This window comes from Eulemur rufifrons, chromosome 6 (assembly GCF_041146395.1).
Source record: "Eulemur rufifrons isolate Redbay chromosome 6, OSU_ERuf_1, whole genome shotgun sequence".
In the NCBI taxonomy this organism is placed as follows: domain Eukaryota; kingdom Metazoa; phylum Chordata; class Mammalia; order Primates; family Lemuridae; genus Eulemur; species Eulemur rufifrons.
In genome coordinates this window covers 95,973,177-95,998,806 of record NC_090988.1, presented here as the reverse complement: position 1 = coordinate 95,998,806, position 25,630 = coordinate 95,973,177, and the positions used below count along the sequence as shown (strand labels likewise).

The following is a 25,630-nucleotide window of genomic DNA, read 5'->3' as shown; positions in this document are numbered from 1 at the left end:
TTGGTTGGCACACGGGCACGCCACCGTGCTGGGTGGAAGTTTCACTGTTATTGGTGCCCTCCCCAGTGTGGGTAGGGGTGCTTCTCTGTCCCTTGCAGGGTCACTTCCTGTGTCCAGCCTGTGCCGGTGGATGCACAATTGTGTGCTCCCCTGTTGTGTATCTTGTCTTCAGTTTGGGTGCATTCAGGCACTGAGGCCCCTGGCCTGTCTCTCAGGGAGTCTATCAGTTCCTGTCATCTTGACACCGATGCTGGCTGCAAGGCTGTTTTTAGCTGCTGCGGGCAATTAACCTGGGCCCCCTTCCTGGCTGTCTTCATACTGCCTCTCAGGAGGAGGGGGCACCATTCCGTGCAGGCAGTGGGGGAAGGATGCTCCTCCGGAGCTCACCCCTGGCAGAGGCCACTACCTGGTTCAAGGACTCTGCTTTCTAGACTTCTCCGGGATCTGCTTGGCATCACCGTCAGTCCACGGGGGTGGGCATGGCAGAGCCCTGCTGCTCGTCACGTCCTCTTTGCAGTTTTGCAGTTCTAAGATGGCCTGTTCTCTCGCTGCTTCGGGCCTGAATTACAGTCTGTTCCTCAGTCTCAGACGTGTGTCCTCTTAGCTTTGCAGCCGGAGTGGCCTCACCACCTCTCTCCTTTTCTGACCTCCAGGCAGCCATCTGCCTTAGGGGATCTGCTTCCTATCATGAGGGAGATGGGGAGCCAGTGGCAGGTAGACCTCGGGGCTGGAGATAGCTCACCTGGGTTCTAGAGCTCCAGTGCTCTCCCATTCTCACCTCTCTGGGCCTCAGTTCCCCATCTGTAAATAACAGGCAGCGTTGTCCCATCGAACTCTTGGCAGTGGTAGAATGTTCTGTATCTGTGCTGTCTAATATAGTTAGCCAATAGCTACATGTGGCTGAATTAAAATTTTAGTTTAACTTAATTTTAATTAATTTAAATGTAAATAGCCACATGCAGCTACCATGTTGGATGGCGAGGCTCTAAGGTCCCTCCTAGCTCTGAAGGCGAATGACACTTGGCTCAATCATGCAGAATTCCCCAAAGCTCCAAAGGCCCTCCTTTGGGTAACAGCAGGGCAGAGCCCTCAGCTCCCCGGAAGCCTGGCCTAACCTAACTTGTGTGGGAGGAGAAGGAAGGACCACCTGGGCTTGGTAGTGGAGAAGAGAAGGACAGGGGCCAAATGGCCCTGGCATCACAGCTCCTTTCTGCGTCCCCACGCTCGTCCTCGGAACTCAGCGGTCCTGATCAGATGAGAGGGGAGTCTTCCCTGGCTGTGCTGGAACAGGGGAACCGGAGCCAGAGCAGGCAGGGTGGTTGGCAGCCCTACCTGGCCAGGAAGCCATCGGGAGCCCTGCTACGGCCGACCTGCAGCCTCAGGTCCCATGGCTCCTGTCCTCCTGGGCTACGGCTCCTTCCTCATGGCTGGTGGCTTCTCCCCTCCTCAGAAGCCACCTGGCTTGAGACATGCAGCAGGTCTCTCCTGAGCCTCAAAGCCATGCTTCCCGGGACTCCGGTCCCGGGATTACGTACTGAGGGCACTGGCAGGGAAGCCAGTCGGCATTGGAGCCCTGGCTTCTCTGGCACCCGGGGTCTGGCCTAGGAGGCACTTTGTCCATGGGTTTTAGGCGTGACCCTTTGCATGTCTGGAGCTGTTGCGGCCAGCTGCAGTGACTCACTGGGGGAAGGGGGGAGGGTGGGGCCAGGACGTGGGTGAGGGTGAGCTGGCTGCGTTCTTCCCCTCTCTGGCTGCTGGCTCAGCACCAGGTTTCTGGGCTGAGGAAAGGGGCCCTGCTCAAGGAGGAAGACAGGGGTGTCAGGGCAACCTGCAGGTGGCTTTAGTGCTATCTGTGAGACCCAGTCTGGAATCCTTTGTCCTTTCCTGCCTCTGCCAGGCTCCTTAGTGCTGGGCTCTGGGAGAAGGTGTCATTTAAGCTCCAGCTTTGCTGTTTCATTTTGGGAAAGGACAGCATGACTTCCTGCCTGCCGGGAAGGGAGGAGGTGTTTTCCTCAGCCCACACCTGTGCCAGCAGGCCCCTCGCCCCTCAGAGTCTTTGTCACCTCCTAGCCAGCACCTGTGTTGACCAAGAGGCACATCATAATCACCGCATTTATGCCTTTGTCAAACAAGAGAACAGGTGGACGGGGGGTTTATGAGTTTATCTTTCATCCATGTTGTGATCTGCCTGACACTGGGACTGTTAAGTGCTCATAAATTCCGAAGAGACACAGTCCTGTCCTCAGGGATCAACTTTAGCACCTTCAAGACCCCATTTATATTGCATTCCCCCTAAAAGGCTCCCAAGCCTTCTGGAACATTCTGAGGCACATAATTTATATCTGGGACGGGAACCAAGTCTTTTAAATCTCGGTATCTGGCACATGGAGTGTGTTCAATAAATGTTTGGAGGGTGCGAGAGTGAGGTTAGGTAACAATCTAAGGCAGCGTGTAATTAAGTGCTGGGCGAGCCGTGTCTGTCTCTGGCTGGTCTCCTCTGCAGTGCCTGGTGCAGTGTTGGGCACACAGGAGGCCATCAGTATGCATGAATTTATTGATTGGCCGACTAATTTCTGGATGTAAACAGCTTTGGGGTGGGGCTTTGGGCGAGGTTCCCCATGATTTATAGCGTCCCACACACAATTTCACAGGCGTGCCTTTGATGGCTGCGCCGCCATTTTGTGTGGGTGGCTGTAGTCTGCGGCTGTATCCAGAGTCCTGCGTGGTGTCTTCCCAGGGCGCCTCTGCCACTGACAGCTCACCCTGTAGCAGGTGGGCAACTTTATTACTAAATGCCTGCACCTATGGGGGCCTGGCTCGGCCAGCGTTTGCAGCCAGCGTTCGCAGCCAGCATGGCCTTGACACACCGCGGGCCTGATGCGGGCTCAGCTATACTCCAGCCTGTTGGGCTTGGGCGGGTGCCTGGTGGGGTGGGGGCTTCCTTTGTTCAGGCCGCTGCCTGTGGGCAGGGCTCCCCCCTGGTCCTGAGGGCCAGGGTAGGCAGGGTGACCCAGAGTCACCGTTTGTCACTAGGGGAGGGAAGGCGCCACCATGCCTGTTTGGAACCACCCTGCGAGGAGTCTCCCACCAGTCAAAAGCTGCAGACCTGGTGTGGTATAGAGGAGAGTTACAGACTCAAAGTCCGAGCCCCACATAGCTGCTGTCTTACTGTGTACCCCAGGCCATCAGCCGCTCACAGGCTCAGTCTCTTCATCTATAAAGTGGGGACAGTAGTGTCTCCGTCCCAACGCTGTTGTAAAGAACATCATGAGATGTTGTGGGGCTCCTGCGGGCCAGCGCGCTTCCCTGGGGCGCTCTTCTCTCTCCTTCAATCCTCACGGGAATCTTTTGTCGTCTCCATTTCTATAGATGAGGAAGCAAAGGTTCAGAGAAGTTAAGTGACTTGGCCAAGGCCCCACAGCTAGGAGGAGGCAGAACCAGGATTTGAATCTGAGTCTGGCTCTTCGAGAGCCCTTTCTGCAATGTCAGGCTGCAGAGCCCTAGAAGAGAGGAACCGCTGGCGTGGGGCGGGGTGTGGCCTGGCCTGGGGAGCAGAGCACCAGCCATGGTGTGGGTCGGGGTTTCCAGCAAGCTGAGCCCCAGTGTGAGCATCTCTGGGACCTTTTCCCTAGGCTGTGTGACCGAGATCCTGACAAGAGAGACTGAGGGGAAGAGAGGAAGGAGGGGCGGGCTCCTGGCAAGGCCTTCGCTCCCGAACGGATCCTGCAAAGGTCAGTAGGAGGCAGGGGCAGCGAGAGGGGCAGGTGCTGGGATGGGGCAGGTGGAGACCCCAAGTGGCCTGGGGAGGCTGGGGCCCTGGTGGAAGGGACGAGGGGCTTGCTGCCTCCGCTGTCTCCTTTCCATCTTCTCTGCTGTGTCTTGGAAGAACTCCCACGGTGGAAGGATGTGAGGCGGGTGAGCCAGGACACGGGGCAGGTGCATCGGAGAGAGCGCTCCACTCACTGGAAGTCCACAGCACAGAGGTCCCCGGCTGTCTCATCCCCTCACGCCCTGGCATCCCCACTCACCTGAGCTCCATTTCCTCACCTCATCCCAGATGGAGAAGGAGGAAGAAGCAACCCGGGAGCTGCTGCTGCCCAACTGGCAGGGCAGCGGCTCCCACGGGCTGACCATTGCCCAGAGAGATGATGGCGTCTATGTGCAGGAGGTGATGCAGAACTCCCCTGCGGCCCGCACTGGGGTGGTCAAGGAGGGTAAGTCGCCCAGGGTGCAGACTGGGTGCTGGGGGTCGGGTAGGTCAGGGTGCTGGAGGAAAGGGCAGGGGCAGAGAGCAGAGTGGGCTGTGCGGTCCCAGTGGCATCAAGATGGTCAGTACCCAAACCCTGCCCTCCCTTCTTCAGTCTGTGTCCTCGCTTGTGGTCCTCGGGGGAGGCCTTTCTGTGGGGTAGTGGAGACCTAGTCCTCAGATCTGACTCCGTCACCCATGAGCTCTGCAGATTTGGACAAATTAGTTGGCCTGTGTAAGCCTCAGGTTTCCTTATCTGTGCAATGGGTGTTACCCTGTCTACCTTGTAGGGTGGTCACAAGGGTTACACGCGAGTCAGCTGAAGTGCCCAGCATGTCGTGGCTGTGTTGTTTCCCTGACACCCTGTGGGTCTTACGTGCTTCTTGCCCCTCCTTGCTCAGGAGACCAGATTGTGGGTGCCACCATCTACTTTGACAACCTGCAGTCGGGTGAGGTGACCCAGCTGCTGAACACCATGGGGCACCACACGGTGGGCCTGAAGCTGCACCGCAAGGGGGACCGCTCCCCTGAGCCCGGCCAGACCTGGACCCATGAAGTCTTCAGCTCCCGCAGCTCTGAAGTGGTTCTGGTGAGTGCCTTGCCCGCCCGTCTGTGCCCTGAGCTGCCCCGGCCACACCGGCCTGCTGCTCACCGCGCTGAGCCTTCTGTCTGCCTCTTACAAATCCTTCTCCTCCCTCCCCCTGTCTGCACTCTCTCCAGCCCTTGGCCAGCCTCTTTCTTCCTGCTCACGTGTGGCATGTGGCTGGTGCTGTCCTACGTCAGTCTCTTCAGAGTGCCCCTGGGCCACAGCGGGGGAACCGACTGGTGCAGCCTGGTCCTAGAGGCCAGGGACAAGCCCGGGTGCTTTGCAAGAATCTTTGAAATCACCTCACAGGTGCCCAACTCTGCCTCACAGACATCATTTTTCTCCTTACAGAGGCCCAAAATCATTCTGTGAATCAGAGGCTGGGCAGCAAAGTGCCTATGGGGACATTGTTCTTTTAGGCTCAACAAGTGCTTTCTAGTGTGCAGGGCCCTGGGAGGACCTCCTCCTGGTTAAACAAGCCAGTGGTTGAGAGTTGGGAGCTGAAGGGCCTGGTCTCCTGGGTGGTCCCTGCACCAGGCCGATGTGAACCTCTAACTGGAAGTCCTTCTCCCAGACCGCACAGTCCAGGAGTATACCTCCCCGTTCCCCATGGGTTTTGTTTACCTGACTGACCCCCAGATAATTCCTGTTTTCCTCCTGTGATGTGGCTGTCAGCCCTTTCTTCAGTCTCTCGTGCTCTGCCCCAGGAGGCTCCGTGGACCTAGGTTCTGGTCCCAGCTTCTCTGGGAAACAGGCACCCATGTTGTCGTCTGGGCTGTGGCCGGGCGTCTGGTGACTCAGGCAGACCCTGCTGCAACCTCTGCCGGCGTGTCTTTCTGCAGAGCGGGGATGATGAGGAGTACCAGCGCATCTACACCACGAAGATCAAGCCTCGGCTGAGGTCGGAGGATGGAGTGGAAGGGGACCTTGGGGAGACCCAGAGCCGCACCATCACAGTGACCAGAAGGGTCACGGCCTACACTGTGGATGTGACCGGCCGAGAAGGAGCCAAGGACATCGACATCAGCAGCCCTGAATTCAAGATCAAGATCCCAAGGCATGAACTGACTGAAGTCTCCAGTGTGGATGTGGAGACCCAGTCAGGGAAGACAGTGATCAGACTGCCCTCAGGCTCAGAGGCAGCCTCTCCAGCCACGGGCTCTGCGGTGGAGATCCAAGCAGGGCCCATTTCTGCCTCGGGACCAGAGTTCCAAGGTGCTGGCCACTCGAAGCTCCAAGTCACCATGCCTGGGATAAAGGTGGGAAGCTCAGGCGTCACTGTCAGCACAAAGGGCATAGACTTGGGTGGCAGAGGAGGGGTCCAAGTTCCAGCATCAGACATTTCATCTTCTCTTGGGGGTGGGGCAGTGGAGGTTCAGGGCCCATCCCTAGAGAGTGGTGATAATGGGAAAATTAAAATTCCCACCATGAAGGCACCAAAATTTGGTATCTCGACAGGGCCCGAGGGCCAGGCACCAGCGGCCAGGCTGAGTGTTTCTGCACCTGAATTCTCTGTGGGGCACCAGGGCAGCAGGCCAGGCTTGACCATCAGTGGGAGCGCCCAGGCCCCTCAGCTGGAAGTCAGTGCCCCCTCTGCCAATGTAGACAGGCTTGAGGGGAAGCTGAAGGGCCCCCAGATCACTGGGCCATCACTTGAGGGTAACCTAGGCTTGAAAGGTGCCAAGCCACAGGGGAGCATTGGGGTGCACACCTCTGCTCCCAAAATCGGGGGCAGCATCACCGGCCCCAGTGTGGCAGTTTGTGTCCCTGATGTTGATGTTCATGGGCCTGGGGGCAAACTGAATGTGCCCAAGATGGAAGTCCCCAAATTCTCTGTATCAGGTTCAAAGGGAAAGGGAGCTGGCATTGAAGTGACACTGCCCACAGGTGAATTGACTCTTCCTGGAGTCTCTGGGGATGTCAGTCTGCCCGAGATTGCTACTGGTGGGCTGGAAGGGAAGATGAAAGGTGCTAAAGTCAAGACTCCTGAAATGATAATTCAGAAACCTAAAATCTCTATGCAGGATGTGGATCTGAGCCTCGGGTCTTCTAAACTGAAAGGAGATGTTAAAGTTTCTGCTCCTGGGGTGCAAGGTGATGTCAAAGGGCCTCAAGTGGCAGTCAAAGGCACCAGAGTGGACATAGAGACACCGAACCTAGAGGGGACCTTGACAGGCCCCAAGCTTGGCAGTCCTTCTGGAAAAACAGGAACCTGTAGGATCTCTATGGCAGATGTAGACTTAAGTGCTGCAGCACCTAAAGTGAAAGGGGGCATAGATGTCACACTCCCAAAAGTAGAAGGGAAAGTCAAAGTCCCAGAAGTTGATGTCAAAGGCCCCCAAGTGGATGTCAGTGCACCAGATGTGGACGTTCATGGCCCAGAATGGAACCTGAAAATGCCCAAGATGAAAATGCCCAAGTTCGGCACTCCAGGAGTCAAAGGCGAAGGCCCAGATGTAGATGTGACTCTACCCAAAGGAGATGTCAATATTTCAGGGCCCAAGGTCAATGTGGAAGCCCCAAATGTCAACATGGAGGGTCTGGGGGTCAAACTTAAAGGCTCTGATGTTAAGCTGCCTGATGTGAGTGTCAAGACACCAAAAGTCTCCATGCCTGATGTAGATTTGGGTGTTGAAGGCCCAAAGGTGAAGGGAGAGTATGATGTAACAGTACCAAAGCTTGAAGGAGACTTGAAAGGCCCCAAAGTGGGCATTGATGCCCCAGATGTGGATGTTCATGGCCCAGACTGGCACCTGAAGATGCCCAAGATGAAAATGCCCAAATTCAGTGTGCCAGGCTTCAAACCAGAGGGCCCAGGAGTGGATGTGAATCTGCCCAAGGCTGATGTGGACATTTCCGGGCCCAAGGTGGATGTTAGTGCTCCAGAGGTTAGCATTGAGGGACCAGAAGGGAAACTGAAAGGGCCCAAGTTTAAGATGCCTGAGATGAATATCAAAGCCCCAAAGATCTCCATGCCTGATGTGGACTTACATTTGAAAGGCCCTAGTGTAAAGGGAGAATACGATGTTACAATGCCAAAGGCTGAAGGTGAGATTAAAGTTCCTGATGTTGAACTTAAAAGTGCCAAAGTGGACATTGATGCCCCAGATGTGGATGTTCAAGGACCAGACTGGCACCTGAAGATGCCAAAGATGAAAATGCCCAAGTTCGGCATGCCTGGTTTGAAAGCAGAGGGTCCAGAAGTGGATGTGAACCTGCCTAAGGCTGACATTGATGTCTCAGGACCCAAAATGGATGTTGAAGTTCCAGATGTGAATATCGAAGGACCTGAAGGAAAGCTGAAGGGTCCCAAGTTTAAGGTGCCAGAGATGAACATCAAGGCCCCCAAGATCTCCATGCCTGATATGGATTTACATATGAAAGGGCCCAAGGTGAAGGGAGAGTATGATGTAACAGTACCAAAGCTGGAAGGGGACCTGAAAGGCCCAAAAGTAGATGTCAGTGCCCCAGATGTTGAAATGCACGGTCCTGATTGGAACCTGAAGATGCCAAAGATTAAAATGCCTAAATTTAGCATGCCCAGCCTCAAAGGAGAAGGCACAGAATTGGATGTGAACCTACCCAAGGCTAACGTGGACATTTCTGCACCAAAGGTAGATATTAGTGCTCCAGATCTGAGCCTTGAAGGACCAGAAGGAAAGTTGAAAGGGCCTAAATTTAAGATGCCTGAGATGCACTTCAAAGCACCTAAGATGTCTATGCCAGATGTTGACCTGGATCTTAAAGGACCCAAAATGAAAGAAAATCTAGATATATCTGCACCAAAAATAGAAGGTGAAATGAATGTTCCAGATGTAGACATCAAAGATCCCAAGGTAGACATTAAAGCACCAGATGTGGACGTTCAAGGCCCAGACTGGAGCCTGAAAATGCCAAAGATGAAAATGCCCAAGTTCAGCATGCCTAGCCTCAAAGGCGAGGGTCCAGATGTGGATGTGAACCTGCCTAAAGCTGACATTGATGTCTCAGTACCCAAGGTTGACATTGAAGCCCCAGATGTGAGCTTTGAAGGTCCAGAAGGGAAGCTGAAGGGTCCCAAGTTTAAGATGCCTGAAATGCACTTCAAAGCCCCCAAGATCTCCATGCCTGATGTGGACTTACACTTGAAAGGCCCCAAAGTCAAAAGGGATATGGATGTGTCTGTGCCCAAGGTAGAAGGCGAAATGAAAGTGCCAGATGTTGACATCAAAGGACCCAAAGTGGACATTGATGTCCCAGATGTTGATGTTCATGGCCCAGACTGGAACTTGAAAATGCCAAAGATGAAAATGCCCAAGTTCAGCATGCCTGGCTTCAAAGCAGAAGGTCCAGAAGTGGATGTGAACTTGCCCAAGGCTGACATTGATGTCTCAGGACCCAAGGTGGACATTGAAGTCCCTGATGTGAGCCTTGAGGGTCCAGAGGGGAAGCTGAAGGGTCCCAAGTTTAAGATGCCTGAGATGCACTTCAAGACCCCTAAGATCTCCATGCCTGATGTGGACTTACACTTGAAAGGCCCAAAAGTCAAAGGGGATATGGATGTGGCTGTGCCCCAGATAGAAGGTGAAATGAAAGTGCCAGATGTTGACATCAAAGGCCCCAAAGTGGACATTGATGCTCCAGATGTTGATGTTCATGGCCCTGACTGGAACCTGAAGATGCCCAAGATGAAAATGCCCAAGTTCAGCATGCCCGGTTTCAAAGCAGAAGGTCCAGAAGTGGATGTGAACTTGCCCAAGGCTGACATTGATGTCTCGGGACCCAAGGTGGACATTCAAGTCCCTGATGTGAGCCTTGAGGGTCCAGAGGGGAAGCTGAAGGGTCCCAAGTTTAAAATGCCTGAGATGCACTTCAAAGCCCCTAAGATCTCCATGCCTGATGTGGACCTGAATCTTAAAGGGCCCAAACTAAAGGGAGATGTGGATGTGTCTTTGCCTGAGGTAGAAGGTGAAATGAAAGTGCCAGATGTTGACATTAAAGGGCCCAAAGCTGACATTACTGCTCCAGATGTTGATGTTCATGGCCCAGACTGGCACCTGAAGATGCCCAAAATGAAAATGCCCAAGTTCAGCATGCCCAGTTTCAAAGGAGAGGGCCCAGAAGTGGATGTAAACCTACCCAAGGCCAACATTGATGTCTCAGGACCCAAGGTGGATGTTGAAGTTCCAGATGTGAATATTGAAGGTCCAGATGCGAAACTAAAAGGTCCCAAATTTAAGATGCCAGAAATGAATATAAAGCCTCAGAAAATATCTATGCCAGATGTTGGTTTGCATTTGAAAGGTCCTAAAATGAAAGGAGATATTGATGTTACAGCTCCAAAACTAGAGGGAGAGATAAAAGCTCCTGATGTTGATATCAGAGGCCCAAAAGTTGACATTAATGCACCAGATGTGGAAGTTCATGGTCCAGACTGGCACCTGAAGATGCCCAAGGTGAAAATGCCCAAGTTCAGCATGCCTGGCTTCAAAAGTGAGGGCCCAGAAGTTGATGTGAACCTGCCCAAGGCTGACATTGATGTCTCAGGACCCAAGGTAGACATTGGTGCTGCAGATGTGAATCTTGAAGCTCCAGAGGGAAAACTAAAAGGCCCTAAGTTCAAGATGCCAAGCATGAGTATACAGACACACAAAATCTCTATGCCTGATGTTGGACTTAATCTGAAAGCCCCTAAACTGAAAACTGATGTAGATGTTTCCCTTCCCAAAGTAGAAGGAGACTTGAAAGGTCCTGAAATTGATGTGAAAGCCCCTAAGATGGATGTTAATGTTGGTGATATTGATATTGAATGTCCAGAAGGAAAGTTGAAAGGCCCCAAGTTTAAGATGCCAGACATGCACTTCACGGGCCCCAAGATCTCCATGCCTGATGTGGACTTACACTTGAAAGGCCCCAAAGTCAAAGGAGATATGGATGTGTCTGTGCCCAAGGTAGAAGGCGAAATGAAAGTGCCAGATGTTGACTTCAAAGGACCTAAAGTAGACACTGATGTCCCAGATGTTGATGTTCATGGCCCAGACTGGCACCTGAAGATGCCCAAGATGAAAATGCCCAAGTTCAGCATGCCCAGTTTCAAAGGTGAGGGCCCAGATGTGGATGTGAGCCTGCCCAAGGCTGACATTGATGTGTCTGGACCCAGTGTGGACATTGATGCTCCTGATTTGGATATTGAGGGGCCAGAAGGAAAATTGAAAGGCTCCAAATTTAAGATGCCCAAATTGAATATCAAAGCTCCCAAGATATCTATGCCAGATGTAGACTTGAATTTGAAGGGACCCAAAGTGAAAGGAGAGATTGATGCTTCTGTACCAGAACTGCAAGGTAATCTCAGCAGCCCGCAAGTTGATATCAAAGGTCCTCGTGTAGATGTGGAGGTACCTGATGTTGATCTGGAGTGTCCTGATGCAAAGTTGAAAGGCCCCAAGTTTAAGATGCCAGACATGCACTTCAAGGCCCCCAAGATCTCCATGCCTGATGTGGACTTACATTTAAAAGGCCCCAAAGTCAAAGGGGATATGGATGTGTCCGTGCCAAAATTGGAAGGAGATTTGAAAGGCCCCAGTGTGGATGTGGAGGTGCCTGATGTTGATCTGGAGTGTCCTGATGCAAAGTTGAAAGGCCCCAAGTTTAAGATGCCAGACATGCACTTCAAGGGCCCCAAGATCTCCATGCCTGATGTGGACTTACACTTGAAAGGCCCCAAAGTCAAAGGGGATATGGATGTGTCCGTGCCAAAATTGGAAGGAGATTTGAAAGGCCCCAGCATGGATGTGGAGGTGCCTGATGTTGATCTGGAGTGTCCTGATGCAAAGTTGAAAGGCCCCAAGTTTAAGATGCCAGACATGCACTTCAAGGCCCCTAAGATCTCCATGCCTGATGTGGACTTACACTTGAAAGGCCCCAAAGTCAAAGGGGATATGGATGTGTCTGTGCCCAAGGCAGAAGGTGAAATGAAAATGCCAGATGTTGACATCAAAGGGCCAAAGGTGGACATTGATGCTCCAGATGTTGATGTTCATGGCCCAGACTGGCACCTGAAGATGCCCAAGATGAAAATGCCCAAGTTCAGCATGCCCAGTTTTAAAGCAGAGGGCCCAGATGTGGATGTGAAACTGCCCAAGGCTGACATTGATGTCTCGGGACCCAAGGTGGACATTGAAGCCCCAGATGTGAGCCTTGAGGGTCCAGAGGGGAAATTGAAGGGTCCCAAGTTTAAGATGCCTGAAATGCACTTCAAGGGCCCCAAGATCTCCATGCCTGATGTGGACTTAAATCTAAAAGGCCCCAAAGTCAAAGGGGATGTGGATGTGTCCGTGCCAAAATTGGAAGGAGATTTGAAAGGCCCCAGCGTGGATGTGGAGGTGCCTGATGTTGATTTGGAGTGTCCAGAAGGAAAGTTGAAAGGCCCCAAGTTTAAGATGCCAGACATGCACTTCAAGGGCCCCAAGATCTCCATGCCTGATGTGGACTTACACTTGAAAGGCCCCAAAGTCAAAGGGGATATGGATGTGTCTGTGCCAAAATTGGAAGGAGATTTGAAAGGCCCAAGCATGGATGTGGAGGTGCCTGATGTTGATCTGGAGTGTCCAGAAGGAAAGTTGAAAGGCCCCAAGTTTAAGATGCCAGACATGCACTTCAAGGCCCCTAAGATCTCCATGCCTGATGTGGACTTACACTTGAAAGGCCCGAAAGTCAAAGGGGATATGGATGTGTCTGTGCCCAAGGTAGAAGGTGAAATGAAAATGCCAGATGTTGACATCAAAGGACCCAAAGTAGACATTGATGTCCCAGATGTTGATGTTCATGGCCCAGACTGGCACCTGAAGATGCCCAAGATGAAAATGCCCAAGTTCAGCATGCCTGGTTTCAAAGGTGAGGGCCCAGATGTGGATGTGAGCCTGCCCAAGGCTGACATTGATGTCTCGGGACCCAAGGTGGACATTGAAGCCCCAGATGTGAGCCTTGAGGGTCCAGAGGGGAAGGTGAAGGGTCCCAAGTTTAAAATGCCTGAGATGCACTTCAAGGCCCCTAAGATCTCCATGCCTGATGTTGATTTTAACTTAAAGGGCCCTAAAATTAAAGGTGATGTTGATGTTTCTGCCCCAAAGCTGGAGGGAGATTTAAAGGGTCCAGAACTGGATGTCAAGGGCCCCAAATTGGATGTTGACATGCCAGAAGTAGCTGTGGAAGGCCCAGATGGCAAATGGAAAAGTCCCAAGTTCAAGATGCCAGACATGCACTTTAAAGCTCCCAAAATCTCCATGCCAGACATCGATCTACACTTAAAGAGTCCCAAGGCAAAGGGAGAAGTGGATGTAGATGTCCCCAAATTGCAAGGTGACCTCAAAGGGCCACATGTGGACATGAGTGGGCCAGACATTGACATAGAAGGCCCAGAGGGCAAATTGAAAGGGCCCAAGTTCAAGATGCCTGATATGCACTTCAAAGCCCCCAATATTTCTATGCCTGATATTGACCTAAATCTGAAAGGACCAAAAATGAAGGGGGATGTGGATGTGTCTGTACCTGAGGCAGAAGGTAAAATTAAAGTACCAGACGTGAACATCAAGGGCCCCAAAATAGATGTTGATGTTCCCGATGTTCACGGCCCAGACTGGCACCTGAAGATGCCCAAGATGAAAATGCCCAAGTTCAGCATGCCTGGCTTCAAAGGAGAAGGTCCAGAAGTGGATGTGAACCTGCCCAAGGCTGACCTTGATGTCTCAGGACCCAAGGTGGACATTCAAGGCCCTGATGTTAACATTGAAGGACCAGAAGGAAAGCTGAAAGGGCCTAAGTTCAAGATGCCTGAGATGAATATCAAAGCCCCCAAGATCTCCATGCCTGACTTTGATTTGCATCTGAAAGGTCCCAAGGTGAAGGGTGATGTGGATGTTTCTCTACCCAAAGTGGAGGGTGACCTTAAGGGCCCTGAAGTTGACATCAGAGGCCCCAAAGTGGACATCAATGCCCCAGACATTGATGTGCAAGGCCCAGATTGGCACTTGAAGATGCCCAAGATGAAAATGCCCAAGTTCAGCATGCCTGGCTTCAAAGGTGAGGGTCCAGAAGTTGATGTGAACCTGCCCAAGGCTGACATTGATGTCTCAGGACCCAAAGTGGATGTTGAAGGCCCTGATGTTAATATTGAAGGACCAGAGGGAAAGTTGAAAGGGCCTAAGTTCAAGATGCCTGAGATGAACATCAAAGCCCCCAAGGTCTCCATGCCAGAGTTCGATTTACACTTGAAAGGTCCTAAAGTAAAGGGCGATGTGGATGTTTCTCTGCCTAAAGTGGAAGGTGACCTCAAGGGCCCTGAAGTGGACATTAAGGTCCCCAAAGTGGACATAAATGCCCCAGATGTTGATGTTCAAGGCCCGGACTGGCACCTGAAGATGCCCAAGATAAAAATGCCCAAGTTCAGCATGCCTGGCTTCAAAGGTGAGGGCCCAGATGTCGATGTGAGCCTGCCCAAGGCTGACATTGATGTCTCAGGACCCAAAGTGGATGTTGAATGTCCTGATGTGAATATTGAAGGACCTGAAGGAAAGTGGAAAAGCCCAAAGTTTAAGATGCCTGAAATGCACTTTAAGACTCCAAAGATATCAATGCCAGATATTGACCTTAATCTAACAGGTCCAAAAATAAAAGGAGATGTGGATATTACAGGTCACAAGGTAGAGGGAGATCTGAAAGGCCCTGAAGTTGACCTCAAGGGGCCCAAAGTGGACATTGATGTTCCTGATGTAGATGTTCAAGGCCCAGATTGGCACCTGAAGATGCCCAAGATGAAAATGCCCAAGTTTGGCATGCCCGGCTTCAAAGGCGAGGGCCCTGAACTGGACATGAGCATGCCCAAGGCTGACATTGATGTCTCAGGACCCAAGGTGGACATTGAAGGCCCTGATGTTAACATTGAAGGACCAGAAGGAAAGTTGAAAGGGCCTAAGTTCAAGATGCCTGAGATGAATATCAAAGCCCCCAAGATCTCCATGCCTGACTTTGATTTGCATCTGAAAGGTCCCAAGGTGAAGGGTGATGTGGATGTTTCTCTGCCTACAGTGGAAGGTGACCTTAAAGGCCCTGAAGTTGACATTAAGGGCCCCAAAGTGGATGTCAGTGCCCCAGATGTCGATGTTCATGGGCCAGACTGGCACCTTAAGATGCCTAAGGTGAAAATGCCCAAGTTCAGCATGCCCGGCTTCAAAGGAGAGGGTCCAGAAGTGGATGTGAACCTGCCCAAGGCTGACATTGATGTCTCAGGACCCAAAGTGGACATTGAAGGCCCTGATGTTAACATCGAAGGACCAGAGGGAAAGTTGAAAGGGCCTAAGTTCAAGATGCCTGAGATGAACATCAAAGCCCCCAAGATCTCCATGCCAGATATTGATCTTAACTTGAAAGGCCCCAAAGTGAAGGGTGATGTGGATGTATCTCTGCCAAAAGTAGAAGGAGATGTGAAAGTTCCTGAAGTGGATATTAAAGGCCCCAAAGTGGATATTGATGCCCCAGATGTGGATGTTCATGGACCTGACTGGCACCTGAAGATGCCTAAGATCAAAATGCCCAAGTTCAGCATGCCTGGCTTCAAAGGTGAGGGCCCAGAAGTTGATGTGAACCTGCCCAAGGCTGACATTGATGTCTCGGGGCCCAAGGTGGACATTGATGTTCCAGATGTGAATATCGAAGGTCCGGATGCAAAACTGAAGGGCCCCAAGTTCAAGATGCCTGAGATGAATATCAAGGCTCCTAAAATATCAATGCCAGATTTGGACCTTAATCTTAAGGGCCCTAAAATGAAAGGAGAGGTGGATGTTTCACTTCCTAATGTAGAAGGTGATTTGAAAGGGCCCACTGTTGACATAAAGGGCCCGAAGGTAGATGTAGATGCTCCAGATATTGACATTCATGGCCCAGATGCCAAATTAAAAGGTCCCAAACTGAAGATGCCTGACATGCATGTAAACATGCCCAAGATCTCCATGCCAGAAATTGACTTGAATTTGAAAGGTTCAAAGCTGAAGGGAGATGTTGATATTTCTGGACCCAAACTGGAAGGTGACATTAAAGCTCTTAATATGGATGTGAAGGGCCCAGAAGTAGACATTTCTGGTCCTAAGCTCAATGTTGAAAGCAAGTCAAAGAAATCTCGTTTTAAGCTTCCCAAATTTAATTTTTCAGGCTCCAAGGTTCAGACACCTGAGGTTGATGTCAAAGTTAAAAAGCCAGATTTTGATGTAACAGGTCCAAAAGTTGATATTAATGCACCTGATGTTGAGGTCCAAGGAAAAGTGAAAGGATCCAAGTTTAAAATGCCTTTCCTGAGTATTTCTTCTCCCAAAGTTTCTATGCCTGATGTGGAGCTAAATTTAAAAGGTCCTAAAGTCAAAGGTGACTTAGATGTTGCAGGTCCCAATTTAGAAGGTGAATTGAAAGGTCCTAAAGTAGATATTAAGGCACCAGAAGTCCATCTCAACGCACCTGATGTGGATGTTCATGGTCCGGACTGGAATCTCAAAATGCCCAAGATGAAAATGCCCAAGTTCAGTGTGCCTGGCTTAAAAGCAGAAGGGCCAGATGTTGCTGTGGATCTACCCAAAGGAGACGTGAACATAGAGGGTCCAAGCATGAACATTGAGGGCCCAGGAATCAATGTGGAAGGTCCAGAGGGAGAGTTAAAAGGTCCCAAATTCAAGATGCCTGACATAAATGTCAAAGCCCCTAAGATCTCTGCACCTGACATTGACTTAAACCTGAAGGGCCCCAAGGTGAAGGGTGATGTGGACATTTCCCTTCCCAAGATTGAAGGTGATTTAAAAGGCCCAGAGGTGGATATCAAAGGCCCCAAAGTGGACATCAGCGCCCCAGATGTCGATGTTCATGGCCCAGACTGGCACCTTAAGATGCCTAAGGTGAAAATGCCCAAGTTCAGCATGCCCGGCTTCAAAGGAGAGGGTCCGGAAGTGGATGTGAACCTACACAAGGCTGACATTGATGTCTCAGGACCCAAGGTGGACATTGAAGGCCCTGATGTTAACATCGAAGGACCAGAGGGAAAGTTGAAAGGGCCTAAGTTCAAGATGCCTGAGATGAACATCAAAGCTCCCAAGATTTCCATGCCTGACTTTGATCTGAACCTGAAGGGACCCAAAATGAAGGGTGATATGGATGTGTCCTTGCCAAAAGTGGAAGGTGATCTAAAGGGCCCTGAAGTGGACATCAAGGGCCGCAAAGTGGATATTGATACTCCTGATATTAACATTGAAGGCCCAGAGGGCAAATTGAAGGGGCCCAAATTTAAGATGCCAGAGATGCACTTAAAAGCTCCCAAAATATCAATGCCTGATATTGATTTAAATCTGAAGGGCCCCAAGATGAAGGGTGATGTGGATGTTTCCCTTCCCAAGATTGAAGGTGATCTAAAAGGCCCAGAGGTGGATATCAAAGGCCCCAAAGTGGACATCAGTGCCCCAGATGTCGATGTTCATGGGCCAGACTGGCACCTTAAGATGCCTAAGGTGAAAATGCCCAAGTTCAGCATGCCCGGCTTCAAAGGAGAGGGTCCAGAAGTGGATGTGAACCTGCCCAAGGCTGACATTGATGTCTCAGGACCCAAGGTGGACATTGAAGGCCCTGATGTTAACATCGAAGGACCAGAGGGAAAGTTGAAAGGGCCTAAGTTCAAGATGCCTGAGATGAACATCAAAGCCCCCAAGATCTCCATGCCAGATATTGATCTTAACTTGAAAGGCCCCAAAGTGAAGGGTGATGTGGATGTATCTCTGCCAAAAGTAGAAGGGGATGTGAAAGTTCCTGAAGTGGATATTAAAGGCCCCAAAGTGGATATCGATGCCCCAGATGTGGATGTTCATGGACCAGACTGGCACCTGAAGATGCCTAAGATCAAAATGCCCAAGTTCAGCATGCCTGGCTTTAAAGGTGAGGGTCCAGAAGTTGATGTGAACCTGCCCAAGGCTGACATTGATGTCTCGGGGCCCAAGGTGGACATTGATGTTCCAGATGTGAATATTGAAGGTCCGGATGCAAAACTGAAGGGCCCCAAGTTCAAGATGCCTGAGATGAACATTAAAGCCCCCAAGATATCCATGCCTGACTTTGATTTGCACTTGAAAGGTCCTAAGGTGAAAGGAGATGTGGACGTTTCTCTTCCTACAGTGGAAGGTGATCTAAAGGCCCCTGAAGTTGACATTAAAGGTCCCAAAGTGGACATTGATGCCCCAGATGTGGATGTTCATGGCCCAGACTGGCACCTGAAAATGCCCAAGGTGAAAATGCCCAAGTTCAGCATGCCTGGCTTCAAAGGAGAGGGCCCAGAAGTGGATGTGAACCTGCCCAAGGCTGACATTGATGTCTCAGGACCCAAAGTGGACATTGATACTCCTGACATTGACATTCATGGTCCAGAAGGAAAACTGAAGGGTCCCAAGTTTAAAATGCCTGACCTGCACCTTAAGGCACCCAAGATCTCCATGCCTGAAGTTGATTTGAATTTGAAGGGTCCAAAAGTGAAGGGAGACGTGGATGTTTCTCTGCCCAAAGTGGAAGGTGACCTCAAAGGCCCTGAAGTTGACATCAAGGGGCCCAACCTGGACATCCATGCCCCAGATGTGGATGTTCATGGCCCAGACTGGCACCTGAAAATGCCCAAGGTGAAAATGCCCAAGTTCAGCATGCCTGGCTTCAAAGGAGAGGGTCCAGATGTGGATGTGAACCTGCCCAAGGCCGACATTGATGTCTCAGGACCCAAGGTGGACATTGATGTTCCAGATGTAAATATTGAAGGTCCAGATGCAAAACTGAAGGGCCCGAAGTTCAAGATGCCTGAGATGAACATCAAAGCTCCCAAGATCTCCATGCCTGATATTGACTTAAACTTGAAAGGTCCCAAAGTAAAGGGTGGCATGGATGTTTCTCTTCCTAAAGTGGAGGGTGACCTAAAAGGCCCTGAAGTTGACCTCAAAGGCCCCAAAGTGGACGTTGATGTCCCAGATGTGGATGTTCATGGCCCAGACTGGCACCTGAAGATGCCCAAGGTGAAGATGCCCAAGTTCAGCATGCCTGGCTTCAAAGGAGAGGGCCCAGAAGTGGATGTTACCCTTCCTAAAGCTGACATTGACATTTCTGGCCCCAAAGTGGATATTGATACACCAGATGTCAATATTGAAGGTCCAGATGCAAAACTGAAGGGCCCCAAGTTCAAGATGCCAGAGATGAACATCAAAGCCCCCAAAATCTCTATGCCTGACATTGACTTTAACTTAAAGGGCCCCAAAGTGAAGGGTGATGTGGATGTCTCTCTGCCCAAAGTGGAAGGTGATCTCAAGGGCCCTCAAGTTGATATCAAGGTCCCCGGTGTGGACATTGATACTCCTGATGTCAATATTGAAGGTCCAGAAGGAAAATTGAAGGGACCCAAATTTAAGATGCCTGAGATGAATATCAAAGCCCCCAAGATCTCTATGCCTGACTTCGATTTACATCTGAAAGGTCCCAAAGTAAAGGGTGATGCAGACCTTTCACTACCTAAGGTGGAAGGTGATCTCAAAGGGCCAGAGGTGGACATTGAAGGTCCTGAAGGGAAACTCAAAGGTCCCAAATTTAAGATGCCTGATGTTCATTTCAAAACCCCACAAATCTCCATGAGTGACATTGATTTGAACTTGAAAGGACCTAAGATGAAAGGAGATGTGGATGTTTCCATTCCTAAACTGGAAGGAGATCTGAAAGGCCCCAAAGTGGATGTTAAAGGCCCTAAGCTGGACATAGACACTCCTGACATTGACATTCATGGTCCAGAAGGAAAACTGAAGGGTCCCAAGTTTAAAATGCCTGACCTGCACCTCAAGGCACCCAAGATCTCCATGCCTGAAGTTGATCTGAATCTGAAAGGTCCAAAGGTGAAGGGTGATGTGGATGTTTCTTTGCCCAAAGTGGAAGGTGACCTCAAGGGCCCCGATGTTGATATCAGAGGTCCTAAAGTGGATATTGATGTCCCAGATGTTGATGTGCATGGCCCAGACTGGCACCTGAAGATGCCCAAGGTGAAAATGCCCAAGTTCAGCATGCCTGGCTTCAAAGGAGAGGGCCCAGATGTGGATGTGAACCTGCCCAAGGCCGACATTGATGTCTCAGGACCAAAGGTGGACATTGATGTTCCAGATGTGAATATTGAAGGCCCAGATGCAAAACTGAAGGGCCCCAAGTTCAAGATGCCTGAGATGAACATCAAAGCTCCCAAGATCTCCATGCCTGACATCGACTTACACCTGAAAGGCCCCAAAGTGAAGGGTGATGTGGATGTTTCCCTGCCCAAAGTGGAAGGTGACCTCAAAGGCCCTGAAGTTGACATCAAGGGCCCTAAGATGGACATTGATGTTCCAGATGTGAATATTGAAGGCCCAGATGCAAAACTGAAGGGCCCCAAGTTTAAGATGCCTGAGATGAACATCAAAGCTCCCAAGATCTCCATGCCTGATATCGACTTAAACTTGAAAGGTCCCAAAGTGAAGGGAGACATGGATGTTTCTCTGCCCAAAGTGGAAGGTGACCTCAAAGGCCCTAAAGTTGACATCAAAGGGCCCAATGTGGACATCAATGCCCCAGATGTGGATGTTCATGGGCCAGACTGGCACCTGAAAATGCCCAAGGTGAAAATGCCTAAATTTAGCATGCCTGGCTTCAAAGGAGAGGGTCCAGAAGTGGATGTGAACCTGCCTAAGGCTGACATTGATGTCTCAGGGCCCAAGGTGGACATTGATGTTCCAGATGTTAATATCGAAGGTCCAGATGCTAAACTAAAAGGCCCCAAGTTCAAGATGCCTGAGATAAATATCAAGGCTCCCAAGATCTCCATGCCCGATGTCGACTTGGATTTGAAAGGACCCAAAGTAAGAGGAGATTATGATGTATCTGTCCCTAAGATGGAAGGTACTTTGAAAGGCCCAGAGGTAGACCTGAAAGGTCCAAGTCTGGATTTTGAAGGCCCTGATGCCAAACTCAGTGGCCCAACTTTGAAGATGCCATCACTGGATATATCTGCTCCTAAAGTATCTGTTCCTGATACTGATTTACATCTCAAGGCACCAAAAATTGGAGTTTCTGGTCCAAAGATAGAAGGTGGTGAAGTGGACCTCAAGGGGCCCAAAGTGGATTTAGAAGCTCCAAGCTTAGATGTACACATGGAAAGCCCAGATATTAATATTGAGGGGCCAGATGTTAAAATTCCCAAATTTAAGAAACCCAAGTTTGGATTTGGGGCAAAAAGCCCCAAAGCTGACATCAAGTCCCCTTCACTAGATGTGACTGTTCCTGAGGCAGAGCTGAACCTTGAGACTCCTGAAATTAGTGTTGGTGGCAAGGGCAAGAAAAGTAAGTTTAAAATGCCTAAAATTCATATGAGTGGTCCTAAAATTAAGTCCAAAAAACAGGGATTTGATTTGAATGTTCCTGGGGGTGAAATTGATGCCAGTCTCAAGGCTCCTGATGTGGATGTCAACGTCTCGGGGCCGGATGCTGCACTCAAAGTCGATGTGAAATCTCCCAAAACCAAGAAACCTATGTTTGGAAAAATGTACTTCCCAGATGTAGAGTTTGACATTAAATCACCTAAATTTAAAGCTGAGGCCCCCCTCCCTAGCCCCAGAATGGAGGGTGAAATCCAGGTACCTGATCTGGATATTTCTTCGCCAGGGATTAATGTTGAAGGTCCTGACATCAAGGTAAAGGCTCCCAAGTTCAAGATGCCAGGTGTGGATGTCTCAGGGCCAAAAATAGAGGGTGATTTGAAAGGCCCCAGGGTGCAGGCAAACTTGGATGCACCTGACATCAATGTCCAAGGCCCTGATGCTAAAGTCAAAGCACCATCTTTTGGCATTTCTGCCCCTCAAGTCTCCATCCCTGATATGAATGTGAACTTGAAAGGACCAAAGATAAAGGGTGATGTCCCCAGTGTGGGACTGGAAGGACCAGACATAGATCTGCAAGGTCCAGAAGCAAAAATCAAGTTCCCCAAGTTTTCGATGCCCAAGATTGGTGTCCCTGGTGTGAAAATGGAAGGTGGCGGTGCTGAGGTCCACGCCCAGCTTCCCTCTCTTGAAGGAAGCTTGAGTGCACCGGATGTCAAACTTGAAGGGCCTGATGTGTCTCTAAAGGGGCCAGGAGTAGACTTGCCTTCAGTGAACCTCTCTATGCCAAAAGTCTCTGGGCCTGACCTTGACCTGAACTTGAAAGGACCAAGTGTGAAGGGAAACGTGGATGCATCTGTTCCCAGCATGAAGGTGCATGCTCCAGGGCTCGACCTTAGAGGTGTGGGTGGAAAGGTGCAGATAGGAGGAGACGGTGTGAAAGTGCCGGGGATTGATGCCACGACAAAACTTAACGTTGGGGCACCAGACGTGACACTGAGGGGACCAAGCCTGCAGGGAGACCTGGCTGTCTCTGGTGACATCAAATGCCCTAAAGTATCTGTAGGAGCTCCTGATCTAAGCTTGGAGGCATCTGAAGGCGGTATTAAACTTCCTAAAATGAAGCTGCCCCAGTTTGGCATCTCTACTCCAGGGTCCGACTTGGACATTAATGTCAAGGGGCCACAAGTTGCTGGAGAACTAAAGGGGCCAGGCATGGATGTGAACCTGAAAGGGCCTCAGATTTCAGCACCGGACATGGACTTAAACTTGGAAGGACCAAAAGTGAAGGGGAGCCTTGGGGCCACTGGTGAGATGAAAGGCCCCACTGTCGGAGGGGGTCTTCCAGGCGTGAGTGTTCAGGGCCTAGAAGGAAACTTCCAAATGCCTGGAATTAAGTCCTCTGGATGTGATGTGACCCTGCCGGGTGTGAACGTGAAACTCCCAACTGGGCAAATTTCTGGTCCTGAAATCAAAGGCGATCTGGAAGGTTCAGGCGTAGGTTTCCACGGGGCTGCTCCTGACATCGGTGTGAAAGGGCCTTCCTTCAGCATGGCAGCTCCTGAGTCAGATCTTGGCATCAGCTTGAAGGGCCCGAAAATCAAAGGAGGTGTGGATGTTTCAGGAGGTGTCAGTGCCCCAGATATCAGCTTGGATGCAGGGCATATGGGTGTCAAAGGTTCCGGGGGTGACTGGAAGGGACCCCAGGTTTCCTCTGCTCTCAACTTGGACACATCTAGGTTTGCTGGAGGCCTTCATTTCTCAGGACCAAAGGTAGAAGGAGGTGTGAAAGGAGGTCAGATTGGACTTCAGGCTCCGGGGCTGAGTGTGTCTGGGCCTCAAGGTCACCTGGAAAGTGGATCTGGAAAAGTAACATTCCCCAAGATGAAGATCCCCAAGTTTACCTTCTCTGGCCGCGAGCTGGTTGGCAGAGAAGTGGGGGTGGATATCAACTTCCCTAAAGCAGAGGCCAATGTCCAGGCTGGTGCCGGAGACGGCGAGTGGGAGGAGTCTGAAGTAAAACTTAAAAAATCCAAAATCAAAATGCCCAAGTTTAATTTTTCCAAACCTAAAGGGAAAGGTGGTGTCACTGGCTCGCCGGAAGCATCCATTTCTGGGTCCAAAGGTGACCTGAAAAGTTCAAAGGCCAGCCTGGGCTCTCTGGAAGGGGAGGCAGAGGCCGAAGCCTCTTCACCCAAAGGCAAATTCTCCTTATTTAAGAGTAAGAAGCCACGGCACCGCTCAAATTCATTCAGTGATGAGAGAGAGTTCTCTGCACCTTCCACCCCCACGGGGACTTTGGAGTTTGAAGGAGGGGAAGTGTCGTTGGAAGGCGGGAAAGTGAAAGGGAAACATGGGAAGCTGAAATTCGGTACCTTTGGTGGATTGGGGTCGAAGAGCAAAGGTCATTATGAGGTGACTGGGAGCGATGATGAGGCAGGCAAGTTACAGGGGAGTGGAGTGTCCTTGGCCTCTAAGAAGTCCCGACTGTCCTCTTCTTCTAGCAATGACAGTGGGACTAAGGTTGGCATCCAGCTTCCTGAGGTGGAGCTGGCAGTGTCCACAAAGAAAGAGTAGAGGCCTCTGTATGTGTGTACATATATATATAGCAAAACATCAGCCCGGCGTGTTTGTATATAAACTCCAGAGAGAAACACGCCGACAGCCTCAGCAATAATGCAAAAATTTTGCCTCTCCCGCTGGCAAGCGCTGAAAAACCAACCGCCTTTAGGCTCCTGGAACTATACAGCTAGGTAAAGAATTCCAAGTTCGTCCAGCCCACGTGCAAAATCAGCAGTATTTGCCTTAAGATTTCAGGTTTTTTTTTTGCATTGAACGCTGAGAGCTCCTGTTTACTAAGCAAGCTTTTGTGTTTTTATTATCCTCATTTTTCCTGAACATTGTTAGTCTCGGGGTATTGGAAACCCACTTTTTCATTGTAATGACTTTTGGGGCTTTTGTTAGTAAGGGGGGGTGGGGTAATAGGCAGCAGAGGGGGCCACATCTCCGTTTCTCCTAAGATTGGATCCATTCAAACAGCAAACCCCCAAAGACAACCAGAGGAGGCAGCAGCCGGCTGTGGGGGTGTTTTTAGAGCTCTTTAGCATTGCTTTTCCCCCAGGGGTGGCGGTCCCAGCTGGTTTGGTGCTGACGGGGAGAGGGAATTAAAATCTGTTTGCAAATTGTCCAACCCACCAGCTCAACATGAGGGGCTCCAGTCTGTGTTTTGTAAGAGAAATGTTTTATTCACAACCGCCGTGCTCCTGATACTCTGATTTCTTTTAACACATGTTATCATGATTAAGAAATTTTCCAGCACTTTAATGGCAAATTAATTGAGAATGTAAGAAAATCGATGCTGTACAAGGCAAATAAAGCTGTTTCTTAACCCTGACGTCCCGTGCCTTTGCGTTCTGTGTTGCGGGGCTGAAGCCCGGGGGTGGGGGGGTGGCGGGGGTTGGGCACGGGGGGCTGCACACCCAGCCCTGACCATTCAGGCCAGATCCACCCCGTGGTGTTGCTGTTTCATCAGTGACTTTAGGCAGTCACCTCCACACAGGTGGCATTCTTTGCTCCTTGGTCGTCAGGGTGAGGCTGGCTGTACCACTGCTGAGGAAGGCAGAGAGAAGGCTTGGCCCCAGGACCCACCCACCAACTTTGCATCCTCAGATATGAATACAAGATTCAGAAATGGTTCTAAATGGGGAAAAGGGTACAGGTGTGAACGGCTAAAAGGCCTACTGGAGTGGAAGAAAGGGCTCTGCCCGTGAGCCCGGGGCTTGCTGTCTGCTCCTGACTTGGCTGCGGGTTTTGCTGGGTGGCCTCAATCTACCTGCTCTCTCTTGGCTTCAGATTCCTCTTTGAAATAAGGTGCTCATCTTGTATAAGATACCTTTATGGTCCTTTCTAGTCCATTTTAGGGGTAAATATTATGAAAAATCTCTTCTGACCAAAGTCCTCTTTTGATCTCCAGCTCTGTAGATAATACATTAGGTTGGGGTGGGGGGACTTCTAGTAACTGGCTCGTAATGTTGGTCAGTGCTGGGCAGAGGGAGGAACCTTCTCGTACCAAAACAATTGGGCCAAGCCCGTCCCTCTTGCTGTTCCCCAGAGCTGCTGCCTTTCTGCCAGTGGAGGCAACCCCGCACCTCTCTGGTTCCCCCCAGGCCACAGATGACAGCTCCTACCCCATCCCACCGTCTCCAGTGCTGGCTTCTCAGTGGGTTTCTGCACGTGCCGTGGGGTCTTCTGCCAGTGCGGGCTCCACCTGTCCTTGCTTGGATTTCAGACATGCCTTCTCCACTTCATCCATTCCCACATCAGCCAGCAGAGCTTGTGTCCTTGGGGGCTTTGGAGCTCAGGGGTGGCCTCTTG

General features: G+C 50.7%; 1 protein-coding gene across 3 annotated transcripts in view; it reads left to right on the top strand.

Moving 5' to 3' along the window:
* Positions 1-25,630, top strand: part of AHNAK (AHNAK nucleoprotein) — an 84,242-nt gene that overhangs the window by 6,256 nt on the left and 52,356 nt on the right. The window contains exons 2-6 of one of the 3 annotated variants that reach the window (XM_069471472.1): positions 3,633-3,731; positions 4,058-4,214; positions 4,648-4,835; positions 5,675-6,091; positions 6,857-24,650. In XM_069471472.1, the coding sequence (XP_069327573.1) occupies positions 4,058-4,214; positions 4,648-4,835; positions 5,675-6,091; positions 6,857-23,833 (17,739 nt within the window). In that variant the 5' untranslated portion in view covers positions 3,633-3,731 and the 3' untranslated portion in view covers positions 23,834-24,650. Of the gene's footprint in view, positions 1-3,632; positions 3,732-4,057; positions 4,215-4,647; positions 4,836-5,674; positions 24,651-25,630 lie in introns of those variants that run through there. The other 2 variants (XM_069471471.1, XM_069471473.1) reach the window with 2 other exon arrangements.